The sequence below is a fragment of the Pteronotus mesoamericanus genome, unplaced genomic scaffold, assembly GCF_021234165.1.
Source record: "Pteronotus mesoamericanus isolate MK-2021 breed Mesoamerican mustached bat unplaced genomic scaffold, CSHL_Meso_final scaffold_582, whole genome shotgun sequence".
NCBI classification, from domain to species: domain Eukaryota; kingdom Metazoa; phylum Chordata; class Mammalia; order Chiroptera; family Mormoopidae; genus Pteronotus; species Pteronotus mesoamericanus.
In genome coordinates, this window is record NW_026555323.1 from 3,543,945 (window position 1) to 3,569,311 (window position 25,367).

General features: G+C 42.7%; 1 protein-coding gene across 8 annotated transcripts in view; it reads right to left on the bottom strand.

The window, feature by feature from the left end:
* TJP1 (tight junction protein 1) overlaps nucleotides 1-25,367 on the bottom strand; it is a 199,481-nt gene that overhangs the window by 42,520 nt on the left and 131,594 nt on the right. For all 8 annotated transcript variants that reach the window (XM_054561922.1, XM_054561917.1, XM_054561916.1 and 5 more), the window contains 4 exons: nucleotides 20,754-20,810; nucleotides 8,422-8,546; nucleotides 7,624-7,726; nucleotides 3,147-3,423 (listed from right to left, as the gene is read on the bottom strand). In XM_054561922.1, coding sequence (XP_054417897.1) covers nucleotides 3,147-3,423; nucleotides 7,624-7,726; nucleotides 8,422-8,546; nucleotides 20,754-20,810 — 562 coding nt within the window. The remainder of the gene's footprint in view (nucleotides 1-3,146; nucleotides 3,424-7,623; nucleotides 7,727-8,421; nucleotides 8,547-20,753; nucleotides 20,811-25,367) is intronic.

Genomic DNA, 25,367 nt, shown 5'->3' on the forward strand with positions numbered 1-25,367 from the left:
CACTCTGGGCCACCCTGCAAAGAAGGCGTTTCATCACCAGCAAGCCTGCGGGGGCCCTGGAAGGGCTGAGGGCCAACTATGTGGTTCCCACACAGGACAGACACGCTGCGCCCCACTCTCCTGACAGAGGGCAGGTCCCGAGGAGAAGGCCGTTTCTGTCCCTCCACGCTGTGCTGACACACCAGCTTCTCAGAAGCTTTAATGACTCTACGTCCAAACAGCAAGCTGGCTGAGGTCTGGGCGACCCTGCAAAGGCGGACGATTTTAGCGATGACTAGTGTTACCAAGCATATACTGTTCTTGTTCACCCAGTTTCTACAGCAAAAGCCTTTCTTTCTGACCCCACACACCCGCAACACTGGAAAGAGGTATGCAAAGCATTGGTCAGCACATACTACGGGTAGCAGAGCAAACTAGGCAACACCTAGCCAGGGGCGTTTGGGCGGGAGTTAAAAATGCCACCCCTTTCCTCCTGACACCCAACCACGTAGCCAAGAATGAGGCCAGAGTAAACTGTACCCATGGGTGAGGGAGTTGGTCAGAGTAGAGGAAACTACCAGAAGAGTCCAGAAAACTGTCCAAAACAATGACTACAACATAATGTCGATAGGAAAAGGGCTGCTTCTAGGCTGTCAGGAGGGGAGGAGGACTCTTGAGTCTTACTGCATTTAAAACAAAACAAAAAACCCTAAAATCAAAAACCAAGAGGAGAAATAGAAAATCATTTAGTATGAGATAAGGTCATAGACCTGGTACTCAAACTCGTGCAAGTTCCACCAGTTACAGTTTAACTATCGGCAAACACACACGGAGTGCTCACAGGCAGGGACAGATTCAGGGTGAAAACCAGAAAAGGACTCTCCGGAGGATCCCGCAGTCAACCGCGCGCTGTCGAACAGCTCTCATACCAGAGGAGAACGGCAAAGGCTGTCCACAGTCAAGCTTTACAAGTTATAAATGATCAACACAGAGATGACTCCAAAATAGCCCTCACATATTAATCTACCCACCCATGCCAAGTGTTTCCGTGGGTCAACATGGAACTGTGGGTACAAGGCAGCAAGCGAGAGTCAACAGCTGTGCTCCGGCGACGTGCAGTCAGCAGGGGGAAGATGTTAGCGTGGGGATCAGCAGTGTGAGGAAGAGGTCGGAGGGGCAGTGCGGCGTCCTGTGTCTAATAGGGCTCAGGGACATCGTTCCCCCCACCCCCGCCCCGGCAGAGGGGACTGCTGTCCTCAAGCTGAAACTGCGCCTGGGAAATACTCAGAGGAGATGTTCAAACCAAACCTGCAGGACGAGGTACATGTGCTGTGGGGGGTGTGTGTGTGGTGGGGGGTAGTAAACACGGATGCTAAAAACAAATGGGCCAGAAGACATGGAGGAAAGCCTTGGCAGGTGCGCTGAAGCCACGGGGCAGGGCAGCAGGGACGGGGGCGGGGGGCGGGGAGCCGGGATATGAAAGAGGGAGGAGCATTGCAGAAAATGGCCTCTGTGAGCAAGTCTGCAGAATCCACTAAAAGGGATCTGGAGACTAGTTTATGAGGTGGAATGAGTCCACCAAAGAGATGATGGTGCTTATCACACACGCATGCGTGTAACAACTCTGTGAGATGATAGATATGTTCATTAACTTGATTGTGGCGATCATTTCCTAAGTATATGTACACCAAACCATCATGCTGTATACCTTCACATATACTGTTTTATAATTTATATACAACGTCAATTATGCCTCAATAAAGCTGGAAGAAAAGAGAGGACAGAAGCTTGGATGAGGGTGGTGGCGGTAGAGGAAAGCACAAGCAGGGCAGTCAAGGGTGGTATTTAGGAAGCTGGGATGAGCTAACTGGGCAAAGGACAGAGAGGGAAAAAATGTCAAGAACAACCAACTCATCACCTAGGAGGGGCTGGCGACACTGGGTAGCTAGGAACGTGTTTAGTGGAATGCTTCCTAAGAAAGACAAAGAAACACTGCAAGAGGGAGACAGGAGTGAGTTTCGTCTGAACCACTCTGAGCCTGAGGGAGCTGCGCAGGCCTGGAGGGCGTGGCCACCGCCCGCTGGGACGCCAGAGTGCACACAGCCTCCGGGCCCAGCCCTGTGTCTCGGAGCTCAGCAGCTGACTCAGACAGAGACCGCCCAGGTGAGACTGCCTGGGGAGGTGGGAAAGATTCTAGAACAAATCTGAAGACATTAAAAGGTGGGATAAGGCGAATGAGCTTGCCAAGGATACAAAAAAAAGGGCGGGGGGACCCCAAAAGGACACAGTATCACAGAAGCCAAGAGGAGACACTATTTCAAAAAACAGAGTAGTTAACGTACAAGGTGACCGAAAAGGCAAGTGAGACAAAGACCGAGCATTTCCACAGGCTTAGTGCGAACCATTTCGGGAACAGGGTGGAACAGCCCGAGAGAGGGGCACAGAGTGCGGGGCGAGATGCAGAGAGCGCCTGCGAAGCCCGCTGCGGAGGGCGCCGGGGAGCGAGAGAGGGGGAGAGACGTGCCAGGGTTTGGCAAAGACCAAGTGGGCCTTCACGGGATCCTTGCCATCAAAACGATCGGTCGTAAATGCTTTCCTGCAACGGTGAGACGTGCCCACAGCAGGAAGATGCCACGATTCAGTCATTTCTATCAATCGTGATTGGGGGAGGCAGCTGGCCTTCACTTCCAATTTCTTTAAGGCCTGCATTACAGAGAAATGCCCTATAAACGGCTCCTTCCCACTAATCTCTCCATTTAAAAACTCTGCCCCCTCACCCCCAATATACGAGATTTTGCCCCACGGTTATGCCGCCACTGTCCCTAAGGGCTAAGTGAAACGCTGCATTTCAACTTGTTCGCAGTGTGACATTTCTTGTGAGCCTGGTTTGTATGTGGCTGTTCTATTCACAAGAAACCCCAAATCCAATTACAGACCATTTATCTGGAGTAGCGTCTGCTACAACGAAATGATTCCAGAGGAGGAAACAGGTGATTTCAGAAGCTTGCGGTAACAGTAGCTGCCTTACAGCAACAGGACACAAGAACGAAGACGGCAAAAGGCAACAAAAGCAAACGCATGAAGAGATGGCGCGCTTCCTTCTCGTTCATTACAGTCAGTGTGGAGCTGTGCACGGGAAAACGAGCGGCAAGCGGGGAGAGGGTTACCTTCATTCTTCCGGGACTTCACCAGCGTGACCTTGGTGGGCCTGGCGGGCTGACTGGAGGCCACGGATCGCCTGTCGGACCGCGGAGACAGGCTCCTCTCTCTACTTGCACTCCTGTCCCTCGCCCAGCTCTTCTCGCTCCTTCGGTTGCCCAGCCCCCCACGGCCACTGCGCGGGTCGTGCGCTTCCTCATCGTAACTGTCTTCTTCATTCTCGGATGCTGGCTCAGGGTCAGGGCGACTGACAGGGATCTGGACTTTCTTCTTCCTTCGAATGGTCTACAGGTTAAAAAAAAAAGATTATAAAAGAAGCTGATTGGTTTTCATGTCATGGGAGGCTTCAGTTCCTAACAGAAAAGAAAATTACATATTTCTGGTGCCATATTAATTAAACCAATTATAAATCAGAAATACAGTGCACAACTCTAACAAGTTACTAAGGAATACATTTCCACAATGGCTGCATTTTCTGCTCTCCTGATAAACAGAGTTGTCTAAACCAAATTTGGAATCGTGGGCCAAATGAAGTCCTTACTTTCACTACTTCAGAAAGCTCTTCTAGGTGTAATAACAACAAGCTTAAAGAACTAATAATTATGGGTGGTTTGAATAAAAATGGAGCACTATACTCCAGTACCAAAATTTTCCATAGTTGCTTCCAAACCATAGCAAACTTGCAAGCCCAGCCTGATTCCTTAAAAACTTGAGAATCCCTCAGTATCAAGGCCAACAATGGTCCTCCTGCTGGACCTCAAAGAGATCCTTTTACTTCTACCTCTGTACTAACATTCGGCTTAGTGTTGGAGCTAATACTCCATCACGCTTCACCAACAGAAACTGCTTTCAGTCCCTGTATCTCTCCAATTTGTAATTTCAAGTTTATGTGTAAATTACTTCCTCAGGTTTTCTTTCCTCAATGACTCTGGTGACTGGTTCAATTTTCCCTGTCCACTTATTTCCTTCCCTTCCTGTAGTGCAAGGTCTATACACACTACGTCCTGATTAGGTCACCTCTCAGCCGCCGTCTGCCCTTGGCCTGCTCACACTGGGCCACTCCTGATTCCTTCAGGAGTCCGTAAAACCTTGGGTACCACGCCTTGTCTTTGACTTCTGACACCTTCCTCTCCCGAATCGTGTCCCCACCCCTCCGTCCCCTCCTATTCTTCAGTCCGTCAATCCCGCCCTCCCGGCTTCCCCTCCTCCCATGCTGGCACGAGACATCACGTGTGATGCTTCAATGGCTTCCTCCTACCCTCCGTCACCTGCCATGACCCACTCCAGCCCCGAATTACCCTCCCCCTCAGACGGCAGCGTCTCCACACTTTGCTGATTGCGTCCTCTGTAAATTCACTGTACCTGACAGAATCCTCCGTCCCTCTGAAATGCTGCACGGTTTTGTTTCCCCGCAACATATTCAGTAAACATACCCCACACGGATAATGCATCCAAGGAAACTTTACCCCTACACTCCAGCCTCCGCCACAGAAACGATTAGGTAGGAGGGAGGTCTAAAGCCTGTAACGCATTTGGTAGAGTACATGTAAGAAGGATTTGGGGCAGCTCAAGGACAGATTTTCCTCTACATCAGTCGGAAAAGCAGAATCCAAGAAGGCTGGCCAAGTATGCTTTGCTCTGGGGGGCCATAGGGAGGGGGTGGGTGTTTTAATTAGCAGAGAGCAGTCATGCATTTCTACGTTTGGAAAGACTTGATCATGTCATTAATTTATGTTAGGTTTTCACTGCCATGTGATGTTTAGAGTAAGACCCCAGGGTCTCAGAATGTGGCCTTTCATTGTAAGAGGTCTTTCTCAGCTACCCCTGGCCATCACCAGAACCTCAAGGTCATTACAGATGAGTTCCGTTTTTTGCAGTTCTGAATAACTGGCTTCTCTTTCCCCTCCCTGGTCTACTCATCTTTTTTTCTTCCCCGTGCTCTTACATTGCCGTGGTGGTTGGGTTGTTCATATAATTACGTTTTCATAAGCTAAGAGCCCTTTAGGCATTAGGCTTAGTAAATGATCTCTTTTCCATTGAATTAAAATGTTAGTACCTCTTTGCTAATATAACTACCATAAATGTGCTTTATTCTATTTTACAGATAGGTGAAGGCAGAAATAGATATTGCTTATAGCACAGTATGCATGTGTAATTTTTACTAAAATTCTGAACGTACTAAGCAGCATCCCTGGGCCCGACACCTCCCCAGAAGGGACGCAGCGCTGTGAAGGCGGCAGGGAGCGCCCGCGCGGCCCTAGGCAGCCACCGATGGGTGTTTCAGGGCCCAGTCTTCAGAGCGACTTCTGTGCGCGGCTCCGTGGAGGCAGAGGGTGTGACTGGCTTTTGATGCAGGGACTGCCCATTTACCCTTCAGACAACCAGCAGGGCGTTCAGAGTCTAATTTCATCAACGCTTTTTCATCTTTGCCGAACTCATAGACTAAACATAATATCGCAAATGAGGTATTTTTGAAATTGCAAGTGAATGTGATCATCTCATAGTGTATAGATTGCCCATTTACGTTTCTTTTTTTATTTATCCGTGTCCTTTGCATGTATATCGTGAAAATCGTCATACTAGAGTACTGTATGTATTGTTAGCCTTTTTGTCTGTTCAAAAAGTATTCAGCCATGTAGTATGAAAAACAGATGTTTATTGAAGAAGATACAAGAAATGCCGTACACAGAACAATGATGCCTGAATCCCCTTCAAAGCAGGCACCTTGAGACCTCACACAGTTCTCCCAGCATCTCTTCCACTGTTCAAAACTCTATGCAAAATCCCTTGTTGGAATTGCCATCCGCTGCCCCATCGTATTTTTCTGTATTTTATTGTAGTAATTGCACAGTTTCATTGTTTTATTTTACACTGAGTCTTCAATTCAGATAGACTGTTTTGAAGTAGGCATTTTTTCCCCTAAAATTTGTTTCAAAATTTTAAGCGTTCACATCAAGCATAACTGCCACACCCGCTAAACAGGACAATGAGGGCATGGACGAAGCTCCCACACAGGAAGAAAACCCATTTACCTACAGCGCTCACCTTGGAATGTGTGGCCACCGTCTGAAAACACTATGAGTAACAATGATAATGCTCAGGATCAGTAGCTAAGGCAAGACAGCTAAAGCTTATTTGGTGTATAAAAATTAGCAATTTGTTTCTGTAAAAGCTAAGCTCATGTTACAAAAACTGTTTAAAACCTCCTCCACCCACTAGCCAGTCTGCACGGGAACTGCCGTTTCCGACAGCTGTAAGAATGTGACTGCTTGAGGCTGTGAAAATGCACCAACAGAGGATGTCTGTCACTTGGAGCGCGGTGACTGAACACCGGCTCCAAGGCGACAGGAGAAGGCAGCAACGACACTGGGCTGCACCCTGCACGGGCGAGGGGGCCAAGCAACTGGGGGCGCAGCCTCAGGGACACCGCTGCCCGACAGCGCCCAGAGGGCAGAGCACAATGCAGGTCCCTCACTCCAGCCTCTCCTTCCTGCTGGGTTCTGAGTGTCCGCTGGGAAGTTGGAAGGCCACCAGCGGACAAGGCAGGACCAGCAGCTAGCCGCCAGCCTCCTCCTCCTCCTCCTCCTCCTGCTCTCTGTGCACGCGAGCGCAGGCCGCGACAGTGCGTCACTCAGTCCCGTCAGAGGCGCCACGGGGCAGAAACGGGGGCGAGCAAAGTGGGCGAAGCGGTTAACAAGCTGTTTAGTGTGGAAGGCACTTTAAATAGGGCTTTTACGTTACGTCCATCCTGTGCCACGTTTGCCTAGTTTAACTGTTTAGAGGACAATGTCAAGAGTTCACTGAACTTCTTTTCCTTTACTTAAAAAAACATTCTCAGACATCAGATAGAAGATTCTACCTATATACTAAAACAATAACATCAAATGCACCCTGAACAACTCTACAGAGAAAATCTTACCACTTTCTCCTCAAACTACCGCACAGTAACTAGGAAAACAGCTGATGATGTATGTCTTCAAGGGACAATGTAAAATTTGCCCACCTGACAAACTAACAAAGCAGAGCTCTCCAGCGTGGGACAAAAGTGGGTTTCCAACTGGAAGTATGCAACACAAATTTTATTCTTGTATTATTATTTATTAATCATTGTATTATTTTGCATATGAACTGTAAACCTACTTTCTCCCCACCCTTTACATTTTAAACAGATTACATGCCTGGATTCAATCCAACATAAGTACCTAAAAAGAAGGAAACTTTAAGCCATAAAGAAGCAAGTAACCATTCACCCGTCCTTCTCTTTTTAGTTGAAAACCCTGGTACCTGAACTTTGAGAAAATAAACACACTAGTGACAAAACACATCACCAGAATTAGGGGAAAAAACTCCTTATAAAGACAGCTCACTTCAGAACTACTGGTCCAGATTTCATTTTCTTAAAGAGGAAGGATACGTTGAAACACTAGAAACATTATCAACAGTAAAGCTGGTTCCTTTACTAGATTAAAGGCAGAAGAGACTTACGATTTTTGCATTCTTCCCACTCTTCCTTAGTTGCTGAACAGCAAAAGCATGTTCAACATTATCCATTGAAACTCCATTAACCATTGCAACACGGTCATTTTCCCTAAGGGAAAAAGTCACAAGAATAACATGTTAGAGAAAAACATACAGATAAATTTGTGAAGATATTTTCAAGATGAGTACTTGTAAAAAAATATTCTAATTGTGGGCGAATTAATCTATTTGTCTGCCATGATAAAATGTCTGTTTACTCTCAGATTGCCCACAAGCATGTTTAGCAAGTAACTAACCAAAGATCACTCATTTTTTTTAAATTACTAACCACAGATCATTCATTTTTAAAAATCATTAATGTTTCCCCAAAGGGCCAAACAATACACAAAGTAATTTTGGTGGTACAAGTACAGGGCATAAATGATACTATGTCATACAGCTGAAAATGTTTTTCCCATTAAAAAAAAAAAACTCTTTCCAATTTTCTTTTAATCCTTCTGATTATACTCTTACTCTTTTGCTAATAATGTATCCTTGCCTCTTTTTATTTGATAATCTTACTGAAGAACAAGGGCAAAACTCAGGATGAGAGGTTCCTAAAGGCCAGATTCTACCAAAACTGAGTAAAAGTTTCCTTTTCACTATCTTTATTTTTACAGGGACCTTCGGTTTAAGGTCAAGATAAGAACAAATGTGTATTCATGTAAAGACCTTCCTGGGTAGTCACTTCATGTGAACAGCGAGCCGGTGACCCGGGCGGCCCAGGGCCTGTCGCACGGCCGCCCCGAGAGGACACCCACTTACTGTAGCTGTCCCTCCGCGGGGCCCCCCTTCAGCACGTCCGATATGACGATTGAGGTTTCCCCACTCTGGAAATGGGGGTTATCTCTTCCACCAGATATTGCAATTCCAAACCCGAATCCAGGAGCCTAGAGCAATAATTACAGTAAAGTGTTACTATAAAGAAAATAACTGTTCATTATGTCACGTTCTACAAACTAAAAACATTAAAATGTAAACATTACAACCTTATTACACCTGTGATCCATGCACTTTCCTGTAGGACTACACAACACACGCCCTAACAAAGCAAATGGCACAAGATAATAGTAACAGTTGCCAATACATGAATGTTCTTTAACAATTAAAATACATTTTAATACATTCTGAATGCTCCAATGCTGAGCTGCAGCTCCGGTTATCAGAAGGGTTCCAGAGGGGACGGACAGTGCTCCGACGTGACCAGCACAAACCCTGGCCGCTCGCTCACACGGCGACGGGCTTCACCAGCACATGCACTGCTGCCGCTTTATATGATGAAGCACCAAAGCTGTGGAAATCAAGGGTTATTCCAACTTCCTTCCAGTATGCTACCATCTCTTTAGATTGTACACTATAATGCTGTATGCACATTGTGGACAAGAGGATGAATATATTAATCATATCAAACATTTTTAAAGGCATATTTTAATTAAAAAATGATAATAAACTTTATACCTCTCAATGAATTGAAAATCTTTACCACAATGACTAAGGACAGCCCTGCAACTGAAAAAATTTCAAAATACTTCCAAGTTATTTAAAAAAATCACCTAATCTCCAGGAAACCCACACCATGCCCTGCAGAGGAATGAAGCACTCAGAGCAGTCTAAAGCCACATCAATTTTCCTGGAAGCACTAAACCAGGTAAGACTTTCCACAGTGCACGCTACACGCCAAACCACCTGAGGTCAAAGGCCATCCAGCCCACAGCAGAGGAGATGCCCACTGTGTACTGGGCGTGCGTCGTAACCTTCACTTCCACCCCGAGGCCTACCGAAGGGACAAAAGGAGAAACTCTTTTTAAAAAAGAATAAACACCAGCAATTTCACTCCTGGGTGCCCAAGAAAAATGAAAGCATGTATCTACACACACCCACATGTTCATAGCAGGAGCATTTATAATAGCCAAAAAGTAGAAATAAGCCAAATGTTCAACCAATGAATGGATAAAATGTGATATATTATGACAATGGAATATTATTTGCAATAAAAAATGAAGTACTAATACATGCTGAAATACATGAACCTTGAAACATGCTAAGTGAAAGAAGCTAGTCATAAAAACCCATATATAGTGTTAATTCAATTCATATGAAATGCTCAGAAAAGACAAATCTACAGACACAGCAAGCAGAACGAAACTAGACCATGGTCTTACACGACACACAAAAATTAACTCAAAATAGATTAAAGGCTGGAATGTATGACCTGCAACCATAAAAGACACAGAAAGAAGCACGGGTGCTGAGGCCTTTGATACTGGACTTAGCAATGTTTTTACAGCAAGAGAAACAGAAACAAAATAAGCAAATGGGACTATATCCAACTAAACAGATTATGCACGGCAAAGAAAGCAATCAATAAAATGAAAATTCAGATAACCTACTGAATGGAGAAAGATATTTGCAAATAATATATATGATAAGGAGTTAATATCCAAAATATATTCTTTTAAATACAAGTCCACAACAGAAAACAATCTGATTAAAAAAATGGCAGAGGATCTGAATAAACAATTTTCCTAAGAAGACATACAAATGGCCAACAGGCACAACAAAAGATGTTCAACTTTATTAATTATTAGGGAAACACAAATCGAAACTACAATGAGTTTTCACTTCACACCTATTAAAATGGCTCTTATCAAAAAGACAAGAAACAACAAGTACTCGGAAGGATGTGGAGAAAAGGGAACTCTTGTGCTTTGTTGGTGGGATTGTAAACTGGTTGAGCCCCTATGGAAAACAATATGGAGATTCCTCAAAAGATTAAGAATAAAACTAGCATATGATCCAGCAATTCCACTTCTGAATATCCAAAGAATTTAAAAACACTAATTTAAAAAAATATATGCACCCACATATTCATAGCAGCAGCTCTATTCACAATGGTCACGACATGAAAACAACTCAAGTGTCCACCGAGGGACAACTGGATAAAGATTAAGTCTTACACACAATGGATGTTACACTCAGCCATAAAAAAGACAAAATCTTGCCATTTGTAACAATACCGACAGACCTTGAGGGTAGCATGTAAGTGAAATAAGTCTGATGGAGAAAGACAAATACAGTATGATTCCACTCATACACGGAATAGTAAAACAAACACAAACTCACAGATGCAGACAGCAGACTGCTAGTTACGCGCGGGGGTGGGGGTGGAGGTAGGACACAGTGGGCAAAGGGCGTCAACTGTACGGTGCCGGGCGGAAACTAGACCTTGGGTGGTGAGCACACTGTAGTGTATACAAATGTCGAATTAATAGTGTTATACACCTGAAACTTACATAATGTTATAAAACAATGTTACCTCAATAAAAATAAGCAAAAGACAATGAAACAATTCACCAAAGCTATACCAGATGTTGACACTCACAATGAGAGCAATTCCAATGAAAACGGCACAGAGACTGGTGACGAGAGTCTGGCAGCACCTCCTGCTGGGGAGCCGCAGGGACACGGGCACCCTGCGGACGGGCACGTAAGGCCCCACACTCTTCGGCAGAGGCGCGGGGCAATGTCTTCCAGAACTACAAAGGCACTTGCCTTTTGACGGTATACCCTGAAGATACACATCTCTAACAATATGAAAGCCCATAGGCACACAATTATTTATTGCAGTGTTTGTCATGTAGATACTGGGGGGGAAAATCCTAAATGCCCAGGGGTGTGGAGAAGTAGGTTGCTCTTTCGCTTTCTTTTTCCTTCTTAAAGGAAGCCGGGCCAATCTTCTCCTCTCTACATGCCTACACCGTGCACGCACATCAGGCCAGGACCACCGCTTCCGTGCAGCCCCAGCACTTAGCAGGGCACGAGGTCTGCTGGATCAGCGCTCGCGCCAGTTCACTTAATGACTCCCCAGGAAGTCTGGTTCCCAGCCCTGGCTGCAGAGAAGAATCACTGCGGACCAGTTTCAAAAACGTTTGCTGGTGTCTGAACCCCTATCCCTTACCCACTAAACTGGTGATTGTCACAGGCAGCCAGGGCCGAGAACCTCAGCCTTGAATGTCTTGTGAAAAGCAGAGCAGGGCTGGGACCAGAAACTTCAGAGGGCCCAACTATTATTCCACACTCCCCCTGCCCCCTGCTGTCTTACGCTTTATCTGGCCTTTGCAGAGGCTGCTCACCTCCACCGCACGGCAGTTTACCCTCCACCATGTGCGAAGGGCTCGTCTGAAACCCTGTCACCCCACTGCCCAGAGGTCCGAAATTGCTCAGGATCGACATCCTGAAGCAGAAGTCCAACTTGCTTCCGAGCACCCATCTGGGCTCTCAACAATCTCACGTCCAGACCCCTGCTTGAGCAGCCCATGCACTATCAAGCTGTGCTTTTGTGTTTCCTCTCAGCCTAGGACTTATTCCATTAGCACCTCATCAGTCTTGTGTGCCTCAGCTCAGCCTTCAAATTCCCAGGTTCTATGTCATCTCATTCATAAAACCGCCTGAGCTTTCCTGCAAGCTCCCAGGGCACACATACGCACTTCGGCCACCTGACACACAGCCCTGCTGTTACAGCAGCCTGGGGATCGAGGCTGCACGGGGGAAGGATTCACATGTTCTTCCACGGGTTCCAGCAGGCACAACCCTACATGCAGGGGCCTAACGCAGGCTGGCTCATCAACGTTAGTGAGCTGAAACACAAGTATTTAATTTTAATTCAACTGCTGTTCATAGAGTTATTATTTTTTTTTAACTAGCATTAATTTAAGCATTAAACACAGACCTCTAGAAAAATTTGCAGCCACAGTAGTAGCATGCATTTGAAACTTTCCTGAATTCCCAATACAAGCAGGGCAACTACTCAACAAAGCAAAAATCCCATGGACATTGACACCAGACTAGGTAAACAACATGTCCCCTCCAGGTGGAAAATGCAAACACACAGGGACAAGCAACCAGACTTGAGGAAAGCCGTAAGGTGTCTCACGCACCCCAGACCTGAGAACCCCAAAGCAACGGGTCTTCCCTGGGAAGAAAGGAAGGACAGCTTGGGAAGAGCAGCTGACACTGGAGGGACTGTGCCCGCTCCAACAGCAGGTGACAACAGGAGCCTCCGGTCTGGCCTGAATCCCCCAGCACCATGTGGCACCCAGGAACCCCGGCCGCAGCCCTGCCAGGCCCCCAGCACAGGGCTCCGCGCAGGAGGCACTGCTGGCAGGACATCCCACTTGAGCTGGACCCAACAACAGGGACAAAAGAAAGAGAAAGTCTAGATAAAAGTGTACAAAGGGCACAGAGAGAGCATGTGTCAGAAAGCAGCAGATATGCTTTGTAGCAAAGGTATGAACACACGGACACCCACTAGGAAACTAAGTCAATTTCCCAAAACTCAAAGAAACTAATGTCACATAAAAATAGCAGAGTGTATCCAGATCAAATCCCTTATAGAATGACTATAAAGATAACGAGTAGCAGAATAATTTACCTACAGAAAATGAAAGCATACCAGAATAAGTGCTCCAAAAAAAAAAAAAAAGGAAGAAAAAGAGAAAGGAAAAAAGGAACAAAACTGTTACCATTACAAAACAAACTTAAAGGCATAAGAAAACATACAAGACATGAAACATAAATAAGAATTATAAAAACTCAGGAATGCGTTGACAGAATTCAAGAGCTAATCAGAAATTTTAAAAAGTCTGTTTAGACAGGAACGTAAGACCAAACAGGCAAGCGAGATACAACATATGGATAGGAGTCCCTAAAACACAAAACCAAAAGAAGAGGAAAAATAAATTGTAAAAACTGTAATTAAAAAAACCCACACAATAGTAAAAACTATTAATTAAAAAAATATTCTAAGGACACACACCACTATAGCCTGCCTGTTACCTAAGAATGTCAATGCATAGGGTCTAACACCAAGATATACTCCAGTAACATGACTAGGTTTTAAAGAAAAAGATTTTTTTGACACCTAGACAAGAAGAGCTTTTAACTTACTTAGAATAGCATCACATTTGGACAGCAACATATTATGCCAAAGATAATTCAGAGATACTCAAGGGCAACAGTGAGGCAAGGCTTTCATATCCAGTAAAACTGACCTTCAAATATAAAAGGGTACAGATAAACTAATAAACATGCAAGAAGACAGGGGATGTTGTTTCCATGATTCCTTCCTAAGGAATCTAAGAGAGGATGACATTCTGACAATCAAAATGACAAGGGACACAGGAGAGGACTGGTGATAAGCATTCAATATATACTTACTTACAGAAATAAGACTAAATAGGGGTTAGGGTGAGAGAATTACACTATGTAATAGCTGTATGATAGAGATATAGTAAAACCATTTCTTAAAATGGGTAGGGCACTAGGAATAACATGCGTAGAAAGTATTTAATACTGTTTCCCATAACCAAAACTGAGAGTGGTGGAGTTACTGTCACTGCGAGGCCATCATAGGCTCTGCCCTGGACTTACTGAAAGACTAAGTGGCTGCCTTCCCAGGGAATTTCCAACAGAAAAGCAAAATATTCTGTTTTTTTCTCATATATCTTGACCACACAAATTTTCAGATGTGTCAGAAGACAGCAGGGCTTTCTGTGATTACATGAGGAAATGTCCAAGATAAGGTTTAGTATTATGGTGGGAAGTGGAAGGGGTGGTTTAAAGCAGCATAATATGATCTCATTTATTTGTATGTGCACACACATACTATGGTTATAGCTTTTGAATAGAAGAAAGAGCATCAAAGAATTTTCCTTCCACCATATTTCACCTTTCTGAGACCATAAGCAGCCATGATCAGCAATAACTTGTGTGTTAAAATCTTTGCCTGGTAGTGAAACCACATTTACGATGAACAAGAGATGCCATGAATGCAGAGCACTAAAGATGTGACCAGTCTTTCCAGAGACGTACTGAAACTGTAAGATGTGCACCAGCTTTGTAACACTCTATGCGGGGAAAAAAGTAGTAAAGTACATCAATTTTTAAATATTGATTACATGTTCAAAATGATATTTTGGATATACTGATATAAATAAGTAAGATCTACTATAAAGTTAATTTCACCTGTATTTCACTTTTCAATGTGAAGACTAGGACATGTCCCCTATGAGCCCTGCACGGTATCACTACTGGACAGCGCTGCGACACAGCTCAGAGTGACTTTGCTGGACAGGCAGGCCTCTGGGAAAGGAGATTTCAGTGGGCTTTTCACTAAGCACTAAGCACTAAGGGATATAAAATTGATTGAGATTTCCTACACTTAAGAAAATTATGACGGAGACAAGGCAGGCAACTCCCTGGTGTATATTTCACCTGTCACGGAGACCCAGTGTCTTTGTTTTCTGACATACTTCCAGGGACTGTAGAGTGCTTGGCACAGTGGAGCACCAGAAAATTACTTAGCCTCGAGGAATGAATAGGATTTCTGCAGTTTCTAATATTCTAAGATGAAGAATGTGTCCTCTGGGAATGCAAACAGGAGAATGAAGCAACACAGAAGCATATCAGATATTAGTCTTAATGATTAACAGCAGAAAATTTTGAGTTCTAATCCACAGAATTTTTAATTTTAATTTTTAAAAAGATTTTATTTATTTATTTATTTATTTTTAGAAAGGGGGAAAGGAGGGAAAAAGAGAAGGGTAGAAACATCAACATGTGGCTGCCTCTCGCATGCCCCCAATGGGAACCTGGCCCACAACCCAGGCATGTGCCCTGACTGGGAATCAACAGGCGACCCTTTTTTTTTCCTTCAGGCCGGCACTCAATCCACTGAGCCTCACCAGGCAGGGCAGAATTTTTATACTTTTAAAAGATGAAGTTACCTCCACCTTACAAGCAACTGGCCATCAGATGTCAAAGAATATTGATTTGCCCTCATTTGGCAACACATGCTATCTACACTGCAGGCTACCGCCAAAAGAATACAGTCTCAAATTACCTCCTGCACTTCCTACTGTTACCAAAAGCCCACTTGGTCACCTCAGGGAGAATGACATTCCTGTCAATGTTTCTCAAAAATCTGATGCAGAGGCCACAACCCTCCATTTCAAACTGAGGCATTTTTTAAAATCCATGTTAGGGGCCCCATCCCAGACCAAGTGAATAAACCAGGGGTGACCCAGTAGATTTCTCTACACAAGAAAACTGAAGAGTTGCTGCTCTGCATCAGTGATCAGAAGCCACGGCCTACAGGCGAAATCAGGCTGGCTGCCCACTTTTGTAAATAAAGTTTTATTGGAACACAGCCACACCATTTGTTTGTCTATTGTCCATGGCTGCTTTTGCAATACAACTGCAGAGTTGTGTAGCAGTGGGAGACTTCGCCTGCAAGGTCTGAAGTATTATCATCAGACTCTTGACCACACAAGGTTGCTGACAACGTTCTAGCTGAGCTAAATTTTATGCTGGATCAACTCAGAACACCAAAGGACTGTTCTGCAGCATCAGGGAATGAAGTCAAATGAATTATGGTTTGAAAAAAGTCTCTCAGCTTGCACTGACTGTGCTATTCTCAAAAACCTTCCAAAAATTCCTAGAGGGATGCTCACTGAGGACTTTCCTTCTGTCACAGACTCGCTTTGACAAGGCCCAGAGGCAACACAGCTCTGTGTTCCTAGCACAACAGTTAACATGCTTAAAAATCAGGGAGTTATGAACAGTATATTCCTCTTATCTCATGTATCTTCTGACATTTCCTGGGCTGGTACCCTTCTCATGGCCAAAGGAAAATGAAGCTCCGGAAGAGGCCAGCTGCAGAATAAACCTACACTGACCTTCTAGACAGGAGCGCTCAGACTTTACCATTATACCTACTATGAGGTATGACACTTAACACACTCAGGAGATTAGATTCTGTTTTTTTTCAGCCTCCAAGATATTTTCCTAAGTTACTTAAGCTAATGATCTATAGTAAATACACTATTTCCCCAAACCTGAATGCCTAACAAAATGAGGCAAAACAGTAGAAAGGATAAACAGTGTACTTAATGTGTCTCACTTTATTTTACTTACTTAAAAACTAAAAGGTACTAGGAAAAAAACAAATGTAATGTGGTAATACCAAGTAACACCTATGATCTCCAAAGAATGATCTGGCTTCTACCTTAAGAAATTACAAAAAAGAACAATTTAAACCCAATGTAAGCAGAAGGAAACATTACAATAAGAGCAAAAATCAATTAAACAACACAAAACAAAAAATACTAATCACAAAACAAAAAAATACTAATGAAAACAAAAGCTGGTACTTTGAAAAGATCAATCAAAACTGTTAAACCGCTAGCCAAACAAACCAAGAAATAAAAGCACAAGTTTAAAAAAAAACAAAACACCCTCATTACAGATCCTATAGCAATTAAAAAAACGGAACACTGTTAACAATTTTATGTTCATAAAGTAAATGAAAGGAACACTCTGAAAGATACAAATTATCAAAGCTACCCAAAAAAAGCTAACAAAGAAACACATTAACTGAATACTTCCATTTAACATTAAAGAAATTGAATTTATAGTAAAAAGCCTTCCCACAATGAAGACTCCAGGACCAGATGGCTAGCTACACGGATGAGCCCTACCAAACGTTTACGGAAGAAGTAACATCAACAGCACCCGAGCTGTCCTGGAGAACACGAGAGGAAGGAAAGCTTCCTGACTGCTCACTTATTTTAAGGTTGTAGCTTGCCCTGACACCTAAACCAGATAAAAACGATGCATGAAAAAAGTTCTGACCAGCACTTTTTATGAGTACAGAAACAAGTATCTTCAAAACACATTAGCAAATCAATCCAACGATATATAAAAATAGATGATACGTCACAACCAAGAAGAATTTATCTTGGGAATGCAAGGCTGCTCAATACTCAAAATGCCAGAAATTGACCATACTAATACACTAAGAAGAAAACTTATTATAACCTCAATCAATACTTGCCCTCTGCAAAAAAAAAAAAAAAAAAAATTCCTCTCCACAAAGTAAATATAAAAGGGCACTTCCTTGACCTAGTAAATGGCTAAATAGAAACACCAGGGAAATTCCTTAACCTGATTAAGGGCATTACAAAAACTTTACAGCTAATACCACACTAATAAGTATCATACTGGTAAGCAGAAGACAAAGTGCTTTCATCTAAAATTAGGAATGAGGCAAGGATGTCTGCTCGACATTCCTATTCAACATCCTGGAAGTCCTACCTAGTGCAGAGGCAAGAAAAAGGGAAGGGAAAAAAACCCCCACACAAATCAGAAAGGAAGAAATAAAAAGCTTCTATTCACAGATGACATGACAATATATATCGGAAAAATCCCAAAAGCCCTACAAAATAAGTTCCTAGAACTACTTGCAAATTCATTATTTTAAAAAATAAATTTTATTTCTACATACTAGTGAACACTTGAAAACTGAAATTAAAAAAAAAAAAAGCCATTTAGAATAGCACCAGGAAACATGAAATATACTTAACGAGAAATCTCACAGAATGTGTGCAGGATCTGTACGCCAACAATGACAAAATGATAATGGGAAAAAGAAAAAGAATGGAAAGTTACCTCACATTCATAGTTTTAAAGACTATATTGTTAAGTTGCTAATTCTCCCCAAATTGATCTGTAGACCTAATGCTATCTCAATGAAAATCCCAGCAGTTTTTAACAATAATCTAAAATCTATACTAAAAGGCAAAGAAACTGGAATAGCCAAAACAATCATTTTTTACAAAAAGAATAAATTTGGAGGATTCACACTACTTGATTTCTACACTTGTACTAATCAAGACAAAAGTAACTGGCAGAAAGACACGAAGATCAGTGGAAAAGACCAGGGAAAGGCCACACATAAATTGTCACTGATTTCTGACAAAGGCAGAAAGAAATTAAACCTGTACCCTGAATATAGAAGGAGCTCTCAAAACTCAGTAACTTCTGTGCACCAAGGGACACAATCAACAGAATGAAAAGACAATCCATAGAATATGAAAAAATATTTCCAAGTCATATATCCCATAAGGGGTTAATATCCAGAATATATAAAAAATTCCTACAACTCAACAATTAAAAAAATAAATAACCCAATTAAAGACAGGCAAAGGACTTCAACAGATGGTAAATTTTATGTTAAGTGTATTTTACAACAATTATAAGAAAATACTCAACAATAAGAAAACAAACAACCCAATTGAAAATGGGTAGAGATTTGAACATATTTTACCAAAGAAGATATATGGATGACAAGCACATAAGGAGATACTCAACATCAGTAGTCTTTAGAAAATTGGGAACCAAAACAATGACATTAACACTACACACCTATTTGTGTGTCTAAAATTAAGGAAAAAAAAAAAACACAACCCAATCCTGATAATATCAAGTGTTGGTGAGGATACTGAGCACCCGGAACTTTCGCACACTGCTAGTGAGGATGCCAAATGGCTCAGTTTGGCAGTTTCTTCTAAGTTAAACATGCATTTACCATAAGACACATAGCAATTCCATTCCTAATTATTTACCCAAGAGAAATGAAAAGTTACGCTTATAAGAAAACCTGTACACTAGAGCAGATTTATTCATAATCACCAAAAACTGGAAACAAGCCAAATGCATCAAAACTGGAGAATGAATAAGCATTCATACAAAGGAATACTGCTCAGCAATATGAGGAAACTAACAAAAAAACAAAACAAAGAACTATTGATATAAGCAACCTCATGGCGAAATCTCGAGGGCGTTAGGCTGAGTGTAAGAAACCAGTCTCAAAAGGCTACGTGTATATAGGATGATCTCACTGATAGGACATTCTGGAAAAGGCTTAACGTTTCTGTGTAAGCACAGAAAATGCATCAGTGGCTGCTGAGTGCTGGGGGGGCGGGGGCAGAGCTGACTACAGACGGGCACAGGTAAGTGTCAGGGCAATGGAGCTGTTCCACATGTTGGTTCCCACAGTGGTTACAGGACTCCGTGTGTTTATCAAACTCAAAACTGTACACTAAGCATGAATTTTACTGTATGTAAATCACACCAATAAGAATAAAGGTATTCAGAATATAAATGTAATGTGATAAAATACCAAATTATTACATCACAACCAACTATTTAAACAATTACAAGGTATAAAGTTATTTTATATATTTAATCTGATTGGACTATGTTACCTATCAGTACATTTCAAACAGAGGCCACATATTTTAGCTTTTTAGGTTAACAGTTAAGGTATTATTTAAAGATTTCTTCGATCATTTAGGGAGGCATTAAAAACATCCACTACATCTCTTTTTAATAGCCAATGTACCCCCTCTCTACCATGCGCAGACTCCAACATGCACCCGGGAATCAGGGCAGGGCCGGGGCACGGTCCCCCACCTCCCCGGCAACAGGCACGGCTGGTAGAAACAGGGCATGCCAGGCGCGGAAAAGGCCCTCGTCTCCTTCCAGTCATTCTCCAAGGGGAAGGGCAACTGAGTCAGCCTGCTGCAGAGGGGGAACGGGGGCAGTCACGGGAGGGCCTGACCGTATGTCAGGCATCAGCAGATGCCATTAACCCAATTTAAACCCGCGGAAGCCGAGGCTTTGGAAGGGGGCTGGATCGCTTGCCCGTTTCTAACCAGGAAGAGGCAGGCCAGGACTCAAGTGCAGGGCAGACAAAACTCTTCCTCTTCCCCAGCCTGCTGCTATTTGCTCTGTGCCCATCGGCAACTGCTTACGCAATAGCTCAGGGTCTACATGTTTCAAATCAACAAGTATCTCTTAAGACTTTATTATCCACACGACCTGGTTTATTTTAAACCCCAAGCCTACAATGCATGCACATATACTCAGAAAGGTTGAAGCAGTGTACAATTTATTTATACAATGTACAGTGTCTTTTTATCTGATCACTCAAAATGTTTAAAATAACATAAATTGCTTTGCACAGGAATGAAAACAGCAAATATACAAATAACCACCAAAAGGATATTTGAAAAAGTAATCATGTTCGCTTTTGACCTTAATAAAGAATTTATTGCAATTCTAATTTTAAACAAAGGAATATAGAAAAGTTTTTCCCCTTTCTTTGGGCTTCCTGACATCTGGCTTTCCTCTATTGTTTTCAAAAGCTGCCAATATCCTGAGTTATACACAGATTATTTACTGCAGCAGAAACTCACCCTGTGAAGCGTCACCGTGTGTTGTTCCCATATAGCTGTTTCCTCCATTGCTGTGCTCTGATAAAGCAAAAGAAAAACAAGTCATTTATCTTTTAAGAAAACATCTTTAATAAAGTAAGTGAGAATATCTAGTGAACAACTGAGCACATTAAAATCCATACTATTAATATTATATACTCTGAAAAGAGCTTAATAATTATGGAGGGGGGGGGGTTTGTTTGCTTTTGTTGTAAGAGACAGGAAACTACACACAGCAACTTCCTTTGTTTTTAACTTAATTTGGACAGATGCCACTCTGTTCATTTCTTGCCAGCTAAAATCAGTATTCCAGCTAATTCTGCAACTTTATACTTAGCATGAGATAGAAAAGAACAGAAGTTGGAATAGTATTATCTTAATGTATCTACTGATACATAAAATGTTTTAAAGCATTCCTTATTACACTGTGCAAAAAAAAAGGAAAAGTCAAATACCTCTGACCTCAGTAATTATAAATATCCATGTTACAGGAAACAACATGGAACCATCTGATGGGGCTGGTCAATGCCTGCTTTAACGTCCCAGTTAAACACTACCGTCCCACCTAGTTAAGGCTACATTACAGAATTGTCTTCTCAAGCTTTTTTTCCCAAGGGGAAAAAATAGCTTCTCTAGTATACTATTGCACACATGCCCTCAAACATGAAATGAAACAAAAAAAGAAAAACAAATAAAACACCTCCGAAAAAGCTCCCCAAGAATCACCACATAATAAGAGCGATGCAAGCGCTACGCAAACCACTGCGCAGAGTTCAGGTTCATCTACTGCCAAGAAGCTCTTACTGGAGAGGGAAGTAAATTACTACTCAAGGGATGAGCACTCAAGAATTCAAAATAAATTTCTTATAAACTGTGTAAATTGCTCTTGGAGGCTTAAAGTAACTCAGTCTTTCACTGTTGCCCCTTTATGGACTTGGGGTTCCTAAATACAATGCACTGATAAACAGTTTTCCTGAAGGCCTTGGCAGAGGTGACAAAAGGCAGGGGGAGGGGACAGTGCTGCGCAGGGCACCCTCAGGACAGCACCCGTACCCACTGCTGCAGCTGCCCGCTCCACAAGGGAGAGCTGTCTTCCATCGCACCCTGTCATTAGCATCCCGAGAACATGCCCACCAAGGTGCCAGGGGCCCATTTCTCCTTTCCCACAGCAACTTTAATCGAAGATTAATGCTACTTTAGAAAATGAATCCCTATGAAGAAGGCCTGCTTCCCTAAATTCAAAGCAACTAGATTAACTTTCCTGCCAGATGAATAAGAGAGGCAGAGAAAGGATCTCTCTGTTCACTCTCACAGATAAGAACTGCCAACCTTACCAGCGTTTTGTTTCAACCTCCCAATCAAGTGCAGCAAAACCTCCCTTTAATGAGACCTCTGCTGGAAACAGAGCTGTTTTGTTTTGTTTTGTTTGAACCCAAATCGACCAGGGTTTAATGTATTAAAAGAAAATTCCTCCATCGATGGGAAGCAATGATGATGTAAGTAATCCTGCGGATAAGCATTAAGAGTTCTACTAAAAAATACACATGACCAAAATATCAGCAGTAACTGCCCGTGTCCAGTCTTTGCTGACATGTTAAAAATGAGAACTGCTTCCATAGCCCGAGCTCGTCTCCTCCAAATCCCTTTCCTATCAGTGCAAACTGAGAGGGACCCGCTCACAGGCAAATGTCCGGACAGCCTCTTCCCTGGTATGAAAGGGTTTATCATCCTCCATGTGGTTTTACTGACAGTTTTCCATTTTGTAAGAGAATATTAATCAAATGGGGAAATTCACTGAATGTTAATTCTATCTAACAGCTTGTACGTTGTTAGCGTCATTTTGTTGAAAACTGAGTACGAAAGGCTGAAAGGACAAAATGTTGACACTGATCACATTCAAGTGAAGGGAATATGGGTGACATTTTTTCCACTAGGTATTTTACCTTCTGGCTTTCCTTTCGCCATTCCCAACCAGAATACAGGGCCAAAGTATTTTAAACCACATTTGTCAAATTCCATTTGAAACTTTAAATTTATGTTTTTAGCTTAGCTTTTAGGAAAACCAAATATTTAAGATTATAAGTTTACCGTTATTTATAAAAGGTACTTAACCTACTGTTACTAAGGGACTCATATGTTATGGTCTTAGTCTACAAATTTTAAGAGGAAGGAGCACCATGAGAGAAATTGAAATTCTTTTGTTTGTATAAAATAAGAGGAAACATAAGAATACTAAAACAATTCTTCTCAGCATTCCAGTCACAATGTTTCTTCTTTGGAAGGACTAGAAAAGTGTACATCTCAACTAACTCAATGGCCTCCCCAAAAAGGGTAACGTAATCCTCACTTCTCTGTCAAAGCCAAACATAGCCGTATTAGCTTGTTTACCAGGTGGGAGACTTAAAGAAGGCATTAGAGAGTGAAACATCAGAGAGGGGAGGCAGGTAGGCTTTTGACCAGCACACTAAACCAATTCAATCCAGCACATAAAGGAGTATTAAGCATGGCCAATACTGATCGCTTACACACGCACATGCGCACACACGCGAAAACACATACTCTTAGGTTAAACAATGAATCCTGTCAATTCTCTTCATTCTCCAGCTTTTGGTTTCTTTCAGTGGCAAAAGCAGCAAAGTTCGACCCACGGCTGTTTGAAAACCCCCCAGACCTCAGAAGAGCCCTGAATGCACTGAGGGATGAACGGATGGATGAACACATCGGTCTGTGATATGGAAATACAATAAAATATAATAAGAAAATCTCAGTTGTCAGGACTCAAGGTTATCCACTGTAAAATTCTTTCCACTCTACTATATTAAAAAATAACCGTCATAAACTGTGGAGGGGTAGAGAAGAAAGGGCTTCTCACAGTAAATCACTCAGAAACTGAAAGCTGAAACGGAGAGAAAACGTGTACTAGTGAATTTCTCAGGACTGTTATCATGAGCACTACATACAGATGGAAGGAGAACGTGGTTTCCTTCGGAAGAGCTGAACAACAAGGGGACCGTGGGGTGCAGAAACGGGAATGGGGGAGGGGCAGTGTAAATCTTTTTTTTTTTACTATAAACCCTTTTCTGGTGTTTTATCAAGTTTATCTATTCAAATAAATGATTTTTAAAACTCAACACCCTGATTGTAAACTTGTCATTTTTCTTATTAAAGAAAAAAAAAGGTAGAATGTATACTTGTGTAACTTGGACAAAAACCTTCTAGAAATCTATACTTTTATTCCTTTAACTTTTAGCTTTCTGGGAGACCAAGGAAAAGTCTTATTCCTAAAACTTTTAGCTTTGTGGGAGACCAAGGAAAAATCTTATTCTTACAGCATGATTCCAGCACTCACTCTTCAGTAACTTTGAAAAATGCTGTTAAAACAGAAAATGAACTAGACCAGAAACAGCAAGATCAGAGCCCAAATCTGCCGTTACTTAGATGGGTGATCTTAGTTGTCCTCACCTCTAAAGTAAGGGAATTGGATGAAATTTTCTCAAGTGAAAAGTTCTTTCTGGCTCCAAAATGCTATTAGACTATAATTCCAATTGTAGTCCAAACAGACGGCCAATTCAACAGTTAATGACGCACTTCAGCAGCAACTCGTGGCTACTGGATTCGGAGTCCTCCGTACACTTCTCGGTCGGCATCAACTGACTAGAATCCCAATTTCTGAAGAAGCAAAAAGCTGCATTTCAGAATCTACCAAGAGCCTGTTTGGTTTCTTTGTTCCAGGCTCCAGCTGGCAAAGACACTACGCAGATCGCCAGCTCGGAAGGGCTTCCTGCCAAAACTTCAGATCCCAATTCTAGGCAGTTTCACTGTCCTTTAGGGCTGGTTACAAATCAAATGGAGAAAAGACTGGAGAACACAGGAACTGAAAACAGAGGATGAACCTAAAATTGGAAGGAGGTCATATAAAAAAATAGAATAAATAAAGCTAGTGTTCTCCAAATAAAGAAAAATCTTAATTCCTTAACATTATCTCAATATATAAGCAGCCAGTTAAATTTTACTATCTTTATGGCTGTAATAATTTTAATAATAAAAACCATTCATTCGACAAACGTTTACCAGTACGCTAGGTGCTGTGGTGAGAGAACGAGGTCCCCCCTCCTCAAGGAGAAGGCGTGGGGCACTCCCTAGATGGTGTGTGAGAGGCGCTGTCACGGAGGGAGGAAGGAGTCTGCCTGCCCGATGGTCGGGGCCTGAGTCTCCCTCCAAGAAAGCCACACGGGAGTTCAAGCTTGAAGGATGGCCAGGAAAACGTGCAGAAAGTTGCTCTGGGGGAAGAAACAGCCCGTCAGCAAGGCTACGGACACTGCACAGGACGCTGGCTTTGACAGGGTTGCGGGTCCCACCTGCGGACCAGGGGAAGGGCGGAGGGGGAGGCTGCAGGAGCACCATCACAACAGGCCCGGTAGCGCCGCAGACCTGGACCTCACGGGAAACCACACAGGCGTCCCAGGCGGTCGGATGACACCAGCGGGACTCCCGCAGGCCCCGGTGGGGAAGACGGGTTTGTGGCGGGGAGGCCAGTTAGAAAGTTCAAGTGAAAATGGGGAGGAGTCAAAGGGGGCTGGTTTCGGAATTAGGGGA